Source organism: Sinocyclocheilus rhinocerous, unplaced genomic scaffold (assembly GCF_001515625.1).
Source record: "Sinocyclocheilus rhinocerous isolate Xijiao unplaced genomic scaffold, SAMN03320098_v1.1 scaffold295, whole genome shotgun sequence".
Lineage (NCBI taxonomy): Eukaryota > Metazoa > Chordata > Actinopteri > Cypriniformes > Cyprinidae > Sinocyclocheilus > Sinocyclocheilus rhinocerous.
Window position 1 is genome coordinate 971682 of NW_015647035.1, and position 10924 is coordinate 982605.

The 10924-nt window shown below is 36.5% G+C and overlaps 3 protein-coding genes across 5 annotated transcripts in view; 2 read left to right on the forward strand and 1 right to left on the reverse strand.

Annotated features, from left to right (window-relative positions):
* The window catches only part of LOC107708429 (BAG family molecular chaperone regulator 5-like), a 15203-nt gene extending 10067 nt beyond the window's left edge, over positions 1 to 5136 (reverse strand). The window contains exon 1 of one of the 3 annotated variants that reach the window (XM_016512653.1): positions 4954 to 5136. In XM_016512653.1, the coding sequence (XP_016368139.1) occupies positions 4954 to 4976 (23 nt within the window). In that variant the 5' untranslated portion in view covers positions 4977 to 5136. Of the gene's footprint in view, positions 1 to 3205; positions 3622 to 4953 lie in introns of those variants that run through there. The other 2 variants (XM_016512652.1, XM_016512654.1) reach the window with 2 other exon arrangements.
* Positions 5137 to 5874: 738 nt separating this feature from the next.
* Positions 5875 to 8343, forward strand: LOC107708388 (apoptogenic protein 1, mitochondrial-like). The gene is made up of 5 exons (XM_016512587.1): positions 5875 to 6224; positions 6468 to 6665; positions 7018 to 7081; positions 7266 to 7356; positions 8195 to 8343. The coding sequence occupies exons 1-5, from the start codon at positions 6105 to 6107 to the stop codon at positions 8316 to 8318; spliced, it is 597 nt and encodes a 198-aa protein (XP_016368073.1). The 5' UTR covers positions 5875 to 6104; the 3' UTR covers positions 8319 to 8343.
* A 1520-nt stretch (positions 8344 to 9863) lies between these two features.
* LOC107708436 (kinesin light chain 1-like) overlaps positions 9864 to 10924 on the forward strand; it is a 50613-nt gene continuing 49552 nt past the window's right edge. The window contains exon 1 of the mRNA XM_016512663.1: positions 9864 to 10172. The gene's annotated coding sequence lies outside the window, so the exon portion shown is untranslated. The remainder of the gene's footprint in view (positions 10173 to 10924) is intronic.

The window sequence follows — 10924 nt, forward strand, 5'->3', positions numbered from 1 at the left end:
AATAAAACTGCGTTGAAGAAAAGTAGATTTTTGTTTGTATATGCTGTCAATTATAGTTATTAGAAAGAAAATTCGGAATCGGCAAAAATCGATATCGGCAGATCACACTAACAAAAAATCGGAATCAGCCAAGAAAATTGCAATCGGTGCATCTCTAATTATAAATGCATCACTGTATATTTAGATTTATTTAATGTGTCCTTGCTGAATAAAATTATAAATTTCTTTCAAAAAAACAAACAAACTCTGACCCCAAATTTTATAAAACAATATATACAAAGTACAAAAGTAGTCCCACCTCAGCAGTACAATTTATACAATGTTACAGCTGTACACACATTAGGGCTGCACGATTATGACAAAAATCATAATTGTCGATTATTCCCTTGAAATTGTAATTGCGATTATTAATTATGATTATCACAATTTACATTGAATGATGTTTATACCATTGTTTGATGCAACTGCATGCCGTATTTTTATATGAAAATAAACAAGCTGAAAACACTAAATGAAAACTTTGTGCTTTTCTATAGTATTAAGCCTCAAATGTCAACTATACATCGGATTGGTTTCTTCTTTAAATTAAAAAAAATATAAGTAAGTTTACTATATAAGTAAAAATATAAATGGTATTATAGTGTTATACTCAAACTAAAATTAAAACAATGGAAAAACCCTTAAGATAACATGTAGAAAGAAAAAAAACATATCTTAAGCGTGCAGAATAACATAAGTGGACTTTGAACGATTACGTAATTGTGGCATCCATAATTGTAATCGCAATTAGAAATTCGATTAATTGTGCAGCTCTAACACATATTACAAACTGAGGCATGAGTCAAAATTATTTTCTGTGGTAATCGAGAGTATGACACAGATGCTGATGAAAGAGATTAAACTGCATTTAATCCTGAATATTACTTTAATGCACAATACATTTACAACTGTGCAGTGAGAATGCAGTCCTCAGGATCGGAGATGTTAAGCTTGTTCTTGATGGCTTTTTTTCCCCTCTAAAAGTATGCCTTGGGTGCTTTATCCTTTTATATAACCAGGTAAACAGCCTGGACGTTGTCAAGAAGAAAACTCACAGCAGTGTCAATAAAAATGATTACAGCCAAATAAAAATAAGCACCATACTTAAGTCCCTCTCACCGAAAAGCATCATCTGCTCCAATCTAACAAAACCAGTTATATATTACTGTCACATTAAAAATATCAAATACATACTCCTTGAATACTCCCAAGAAACACCCAAGTTCAAGAGAACTTATGAACAGTTCACCTAGCTTGCTGAATATCTGGTTCCCACAGTTGAGCAACACTACAACGTTAATGTGACGTCATGCTGTGATTGTAGGAGGGAAGGGAAGGGTCAGATAAGGATGAGTCAGAACCATCATCTGTCCAGATTCTCCAACTGCTACCCAGCTTTCTGTCTCCCCCCTCCTTTATCATTCTCCGCGATCCAGTAATTTAAGCCACAGAAGACCTCTTATTATAGGTTGCAACTTCTTGCAAGTAAATATGGGCACAAACACTTTGGACTATGACATCTGGGTGAAGCCATAGAGTCAACATGCCATCCATGCCAAAGCTTATCAGTGGGAACTGCTAAATACATCACTGTTTCTCTCACCATTCATGGCATTCCGCCACATCAGTCAATTAATTATCTTCTAAAACTCAAATTCACATGGCCTGGCTGGAACAATATTTTTATGGATGGTCCCCACTTATTGGTCCAAATGAGTAAACCCTAAGTATTGCCTACATTTTTTTGCCTTCTGTATTCCCAATAACACTGTCAATAAGGCTCAAGAACCACTTCATCGACTACAAAACAAACACCTTATGTCACTTATACACAACAAACAATCAATAAAATGGACATACAGGCTTGATTCCAAATTGCACACATATTTTCTTACCAACACACATTATTTAACACAGATGGAAATGGGCCTGTGAGGGATAGACTTACAGTCTTTACAATGGCACAAACTGTATAAGGTCTTCGATCATGTCATTTTCACAACTCGCAACTTTCAAAACTGTTTTATGGAGCTTTGGTCAACTGAAGGTTTTTTTTCCCCGTAAAGACATTTAGTCAGCTGAACAATCTGTGTGTTGTTAAGCAACAGTATTGAATGAACTGTACTTATATCCTTGTTTGCCTTATTTTAAAATAATAATAATTTAAAAAAAATCACAGGAACTGATGGAGGTCTAACTAGACTAAACAAAAAATGTTCTCTGTACATGGAGGCTGAATGCAATGTCTCATCATCATCACAATAATCAAAAAGTAGGCCTATTTTCATTTTTTTAAGTATACCGTTAAAAACATCCTGTTAAATTTACGGTAAAAACTGGCATCTGCAGTTGCCAGAAATTCACAGTAGAAAATATTGTCACAACCATCAGGGTAACACACGACACTAAAATGATGCAATAAACATTAACTTAACATAAATAATAAATGACGTACACTATGGAAAAGTCTAAAAAAATTATGGCCTAATGTACTGTGTACTATTTGTACCTTCATATTGTAATATTAAGGAATTGATTCCTTATTGATTTTTTCACAGGTGTTTTACCCATATTTTGAATTAATCATTGAGCATGTTTACATGCACACCAGTAAGCTGATAACTCACAAATATCAGCTTATTAAAATAACCAGTTTTCCCCGTTTACATGCACATCAGTTGTTTGAAAGTTAAAGGAATGTCCGTTAACTGAATGGATAATGTCCTGGCAGAACAAGACCAGTAGATTTAATTTTTTTTATTAAAAATGACCAAACTTCTTTTCTATTACAGTTACTGAGACCTATAGCAGGGGTCTTCAAACTTCAGCATCAATATTACAGGGAAGGAGTCGAGATTCTGGAACTGTCCACAGCAGCTCTGATGCTGATGTTACCGGCGAGGTCAGTGAAAACCGTCTTCTGTTCATGGAGGATGAATGAATTAAATACACGTCTCTTCATCATCATCTGTGCCTCCATGAAGCGTGTCTTACAGCTGAACCCCGATACATGAACCAGGAACCTAACATGTCCCCCCAGAATGAGGGTTTTCAGTGGCTGATTCTTAAATTACTACATTTGTTCGTCCCCCAGTACTGAATATGTGGCTACCTCCGTGACATGAACTATAAAATCAATAAGGCAGAGTTAGAATATAACACAAACCTGAACATGCCTCACCAAAACGATGCTTCCTGCAATCTGACAGCGCTGTGCCTGGATTTACATGAACGAAACCATCGCAGAAGGCCATTTTTATTCCTTCTGAACACCAGCCAACCCTTTCCGACACAATCCGAGCACCTCCTAAAATGCGCAGCATATTTCTCACCTTTTCAATGCGCCGAAAACGTTCGCGCACATGTCTAACGGACTCCGTTTCCATCAGCTACGCTACTGAAATGTTTTGCGCGGTGCAACACTCCAGTAATTTCTGGATCGTGGACTTGCAGAGACCGGGATTTAGAGCAGCAGCAGAAGCAGCATCACATCGGGTATGGACTGCATTCCTGCCCCTCCCCTCCCACTATAAGCGCTAGTGATTCATCTCAGTGACTCTTTTGAATCAGTTCACTGAGTGACTCTTTGTGCAGTGACATCTTTACGCCGGTAGGTGGCGGGAAGTGAGTGTCATTGAAGGTCAATGCCATGTTACTTAAAGGGGTCCTATTATGCTCTTACAAAGTCTTGATTTTGTTTTGGGGGTGTACTAGAACAGGCTCTCATATAAGTTGTTCGAAAAACATTATTTTTGACATATTTTACATTACAACACCTCTCTCCCCAGTCTGGCATGATGAACGGCTCAAATAGTTTCTGTATCAAATGAAGGCCCGCCTTCTGAAATACGAAATGTGCTGTGATTGGAGCATAATAGGACCCCTTTAACTTATACTTATCTATCAAAACAAGCAATCTCTCTATTTAGCCCATGTATGTGTAGCCTAGTGCATATAGAGAACTGTGTATGCTATAGGGATATGCCGGTATCAAATTTTTTTTTTTATGCCGGTAGCAATTATCAAATTGCTAATGCTTTTATCATGGTATGCGGTATTATCACGATATTGAAATTTAGTTTAAAAAGTGCTGTCATAATACAGTATAACAGGTTTAATAACATTTTTCTTATAACAAAAATAACTGAACATTTAAAAGCAATAAAACAATACAGAAAAATGTATAAAGTTAAAAGTTTTACACAGATTAAAGTGCAAAAGAACTCGTGATATACCGCATTACCGAATACCGGCACAAGTCTAGTATGCTATCATTCAAATGTCCACACTTTATAAGTGGAGTATATCTTTAGAAAATTTAATTAAAATTATAAGTTAAGGAAAATATGTTAAGTGTGACTTTTACAATACCAAAATCTGATTGTCCACTTAAATTTTATACATTTAAAGCGTGTCTTAAGTAGGTCAAAATCGATCCTAATAAATCAGATTTTTTTCTCATTACATAAATGAATAAGGTAAGGTGTAGAGGCATTTATTAACAATTAGCCTAACTTTAATCAACCAATGCAAGCGTGTTTCGACGACGAAAAGCTCGGTATATTAAACATTCTTTACCAAATTGGGGGGTGACCTAGATTTAATTTGTGCCAGTCATCCTTTACAGACACCCTTTACAAAACTATGAAAATGTGTATTAGTAAAACGAAAGATAACACTATTTTATTTAGATCCCCCAAAACTGCCATAAATTGCTTCGACATACATCTGAATTCTGATTGGCCATTGCATTCATAAACTCAACGGAATCGTGTGTGATTGGTTACAATGCACAACGCTGTAAAAAGAAATGTGATGCAACATTAGCAGATCCAAATTTATAGCCATGCCGTGGATTCTGTTTTCTTATAGAATTAGAAATAAACATGATGTTTAACAGGCTGTCCATCCTACCTGCATATCCAGCGGACAGCCATTGGTGCGCCTGTGTTTACAGATTAAAAACAACCCGAGTTTCGTTTACAACCACCGGGCGTACATGTCTAATGACATAAACCAGCTGGCCAAGCGAGAACGAACGAGTTACGAGGGGTTTGAATTTATTAAACACCAATAACACGTATCAAAATATATATATATATAAGATGTTTGGGATCTCTGAGTGGCCTGAAGGATAATACATGTCAAATTGTTTTCAGGCGTTTTATATGGGCGGGAGAATATAATAAAATTATACTCTGACTATCATTAAAAAATGTGGGGTTAGTAAGATTTTAAAATGTTTTTTAAGAAAGCTCTTATGCTCAATAAGGCTGCATTTATTTACCCAAAATACAGTAAAACAGCAATGTTATTGCAATTTTACAAACTTTTTAATTTATACCTGTGATGGTAAAGCTGTATTTTCAGCATCATTACCCCAGTCTTCAGTGTCACATGATCCTTCAGAAATCATTCTCATTTGCTGATTTGCTGTGATATATTTTTACAGTGATACGTCACAGTGATAAATTTTTTTCAGGATTCTTTAATGATGAGAATTTAAATTCAAATATTTAAAAACATTATTTAAAATGGAATTTTTATGTAACATTGTAAAAGTATTTACTGAAAGCATTTATTTTCAAACACACACACATATATAAATAAAGGGATAGTCACAAAAACGTTTCGTAACTCATGGTATGTTTTGGTCGTCCAGTTTGATTAAATCAGAAGTACAGGAAGTAGAACGCGCCAGTTACAAACATTTTTGTTGGAAATATAATTCACATAAAACACAATGCACTCGTTACAGAACGCGATATGTTACGTTTTATTATTATTATTATTATTTTCTTAGAAAGCAATAATATATATCCTCTCTTGTAGGAAGTACTGATGCATGAGCGAGGTGAAGGACTTTTGTTTTAAATTTATCTACCATGTTAAAAATGAACTGAAATTCCAGTCGTTGGCGGTAATGCGCCAATCAGTTAGGTTGCCAACCGCCAATGAAGAAGAAGAAGAAGAAGAAGTTAATGTACTGAAGATTCATGCTGTAACGGAGGCCAGTGGAGAAATTGTACTTATTATTTTTGGTCAAGGTCAATGGCTCATCAACGATGAATGTAAAAACAGGCAGTTATTTAATATGTAGGTCTCTGCGTTGCGTTAGGTCCCTGCGCTGTCGAGGTCAACGGCAAAGCGCAAGCCAACCACCGAAACATGTCAAGCGATCAGAGGTTTGTGTCGTTCAATTAAATGTACTATTGCTATTATTATTTGAAATTTAGAAATTCACATATTTCCTTACCTTTTCTTTTACGTTTCCTAATGATTATTGAAATTGAATCATTTATATATAATTTAAATTAGAAAAAAGTTACTATTGTAGATCCGGTTTAATTAATTTTAACCAGATTTATAGTTTTTTTTTTTTTTGTGGAAATTTCTTATGCTGCCTTGTTTTAATCTTTTCATTGTAGAAGACTGGATTCAGTCCAGAAGCAACATCAAAATATGACTGGATTGGTCCACCAGACAGACTGTCAAACCTGAGGCCGATCAGATACCACATCCCAGAGAATGAGACACCACTGGAAAGGAAGTTGAGGCATCTGAGACAGGAGACTGAAGACTGGAGTCACGAGTTCTGGACTAACCAGAACTTCACATTTAGCAAGGTGTGTGAACCACAGTTGTATGGTGCGAGTTTAAAAACAACACAGTTTGATGCAGGAAACAAATTTAGCATGTTGAGTAGTTACTGCAACTATTGAAATCCTCCATGAAGTTCTTCCTTTACCACTATCACCACTAGAGGGTAGTTTTGTGTTGTAAATCTTTATTTCTTTAGATGCTTGCAGAAATATGCTTATTATTTGTACTGCTGTAAATACTTAGAGAGTGGACTTTTTTTTGACTCTGGCCTTCTAGAACAGCTTAGCAACCACATAGCAATGTTGGCAAATTTTGTACAGAAAAGCACCACTTGCCCTTTAAAAATAAAAAAAAATAAAAATTGTTGTCTTACAGAAAAAGGAAGAATATGTGAGATCACAACTGTCGGCAAAAGGGTTGTCAGAGAGAGATGATGATGGTGAGCCGTCTAAACATGAACATTACCTACAGTATATTTATCACACTAACTGGCAAAGATATAACCAAATGTACATGTTTAAGGATCAATCATTGAAGAACTCGTATGGATCGACCTGATAATTGAATCTTAAAGTGGTTGGGGACATGCCAAGTGTATAATGTGTCATTTATTATGGCTCCAGGAAGGAAAAGGACTTTAAGCAGTGAGGAAATGGCAGTATTCTACAAACACTTCTTGGACCAAAACATTACAAGGCATGCCAGTTATAACAGGTGAGATAAATACTCATTATATAACAACACCTGTTGTATACAATCTTCTACATGCCTTCTGCCCTCTGACTGATAATTCATGCTTCTTTAACAAGTAAAAGGCTGTTTATTTGTTCATCTCTCAGTCATCACTGTATTACATTGCATTATATGCTTTGCCCCCACAATAAAAACTACAGAACTTTGATCATTAAGCATTTAAATATCATCTTATTAAAACATATTGTAAGATATAGAGTGATGGCTGATATGTAAATGCATTTTATGTAAATAAGTCTGCTATACTGTTAAAAAGATATCATTTGTTTTACACTATAAGCTATCATACTGTAATTGCATCTTACCTTTTAGCCATCAGCAATTGCGGCAAATTGCATAGTTTTGCTCAGTTTAGGCCTCTGAATAAAACTGAGGTGTTTTAAGTATGAGCTCCATATTCTTCTATATCAGTGGTTCTCAATTCCAGTTCTCGCGTACCACCGCTCTGCACATTTTGTATGCATCTCTTATCACTTCAGACGTTTGTTCTATCGACAACGGAGGATTTTCCGCCATGATTCCAGTTCAAAGGGAGTGTATATATGTTCCATTCAAAGGGCATTAAAGTGTGCAAGACGTTAATTTAAATTGTATTTATTTACAGCGGTATATTATGTCACACTTCTCTAGTAAGTTTCATCTGTGTGTGAAGACGTAAATCCGTGAATGAATGTTCCGAAGTGAAGAACTTGGCAACGGTTTCCTGTGCTCAGGGAGTAGGGAGCAAAGAACACTGTGTAGGGACCATGTCAATCTAATTCCCTGTTATTCATTTCTTACAAATCTTTTTGTTAATCAGGGAATGGTATAGAAGGAATTTCACCATTACACTTCTGATGGCGAGAGTAGCTCTACACAACACATGGAGGACACTGACTGGACAGACGAGGGGAACTGGACGAGAGAAAGGCAAAACTACATGAAATGCAAATAAAGACTGTAAATCAATCACGACTCTCTATGGTGTTGTCTCTATGTGGAAATGAAAGCATTTAAGATTAGAGCAAAGATTGCAGCAAAATCTGGAACTCCTGTGAAATACTGAAGATGCTTGTCTGCCTGTGTTTGTAAATATGAGAGTGTAAAGCAGTTCATCAGGCTAGATTTTCCATTCTCAATTTTCAGTAGAGAGAAGCAGTAAATATTTACAATCTCAATCTTCTGACTAAGTTCAAAACCTGATAATTAACCCATGTTGCTGTAGCTACCCATGTGGAGTGGAAAGATGCACTGTTGTGTAGCGGCCTGTAGAAAGCTACAGGCATGTCTTAAAGTGATAGTTCACCCCAAACTGAAAATTCTATAGTCATTTACTCACCCTTGTGCTATTCCAAAACTTTATGACTTTCTTTTGTGGAACATAAAAGAAGATATTTTGAGAAATACAGGTTTGGAATGACATGAGGGTGAGTAAATCATGACATTTAGTTTTGAAAAAAAAAAAAATTCGGTTAACTATGTATCATTAAGTACAAACTTTAAGTTCAAACTGACCATTACACCTGAAAGATATTTATTTTTGAAGATGAAACACTGATAGAGTAAAAGCCTCTCTGTGATTCAAACATGGTTTTGGAAAATGTTTGGTGGAAAAAAAGGATTAAATTTTTATTACATTTAATTTGGCTAAATTATTTGCTACTTTGTTGATGTAGTGTATATTGTCTTGTATGAATCCCAGCCAAATAATAAATAACAAGGACCATACAATCCATGAATTGTCATATCGAGGTAGGTAAAAACACAGTTTAAGATATAGGCTAATAATTCACAAAACTGTGAATAAAAGGGGAAAAAGATTTCTTAAACTTCTCAAGGTGTGTCGAATAGGGAAATGTCAAACCAGGAGTGGAGATGAAGCGGAGTGATTACCAAATGCTTTGAGCAGGAGAAATCTCTGTCACTCCACTCTTTCTCACTCTTTTATTGGCACAGAAGAAATACATAAACTACTGGCCAATTTTTCTAATAATCGTAAGATTAATCAACAGCACCTTGTGCCTAATATTTAGTAAAGCAACTTGTCATAAAATGGAAGTTTGCCAAATGCTTTATGAAATATACAAAATAAAACCACAAGGTTCAAATTAAAATTAACAAAAATTATACTTGAAGCTAATAATAGCTTGAGTAATGTGACAATTCTTATTAATAATATTGCTTACATAAACGAAAAGAACTTTATTATAAAAATGTGGCATGATGGTTTTGATTAATGTCTACATTAATAGCATTCGCAAAATCAAAACCATCATGCCATATTGCGTTATACTGACTATACATTTGCGAACTAAAAAGTTAAATGAACAGAAACAATCAATGCAGCTAATATCACTAGTTAAGAGAGTAGAATATTCTCACATTTCTCCTCAAAATCAATGAGAGTAGATTGTCAAACAATAGCGCGCTCCTTTAATCCTGGGATGACATCATCAGGAGGAGTGAACCTGCCTGCCGGGAGAAACACAACGCCATTTTCACCCAGTGCAGCTCCAGACGGATGCGTTTTCGCGAACGACTATGTGATTATGAGTCTATTGTTTCTGCGCCACTCTGTGATTTGAGCTCGTGCTGGAGGAATCGGACTGTCAGTGGCAGGAACTTCCCCCGTCGAGCTCCGGAAGACTGGACACACACACAACTGCTCGGCTGCCCGATTTCAGCCCCAAACCCTCACAATCAGGCTGCGGAGCGTTATACTGACTTGAGGCTCGTGGTGGGACGAGCAGGAACAAGCCCTGTTACGGTTGTGGGTGATCTGGATGTTCCTCTGAACGGTAAGATGTTGATCATGCTAACGAGCTAACACGCGCTCAGCTCCCGTCCGAGGCTTGCTGGGAGTGTCGGGCTACCTGTCAAATGAGTGTTTACATAGCTTTTAAACCACTCGGAGATCGCTGTCTCTTTATTAGACCCGGTAAGTGGTTTGGATTGATGCTCAGAGGTTTGATATCGAGAGTCAGACACGTGATGTTAAGTCACAGAGGGAGTAAGGGAAGGCAGAAGCCCAGTGAGGCCATGACATGCAGCAGATGAGTGTACTGCACCAGATACAACACTAAACTATCCAGAAGACCAGCGCTAGATCAGTATTAGTATTGTTAGTCACTGCACCAGAGAGGTCTGTTCATGGCACAGCCCTAAAACAGTGGTCCTCAAATCCAGGTCCCGAAGAACCCCAACACTGCACATTTTTTATCCATTATTGATAATTACCTGAATTATATCATAAGTCGCAGTACTGGGGTCTTCCAGGATTGAGGACCGCTGCCTTGAAGGGATTGTTCACCTTCAGTTGCTGATCCCCATTGACTTCCGTAGTATGGAAAAAAAACACTATGTAAGTCAATGGGGACCAGCAACTATCCCTTTAAAGGGGTCATATGATGCTATTTTAAAGATCATTATTTTGTGTATTTGGTGTAACAGAATATGTTGGCATTGTTGAATGCTTTAATGTTCAAAAACCACATTATTTTTCAAATACTGTACATTATTGTAGGTCCTCTATGCCCCGCCTCTCTCAAAC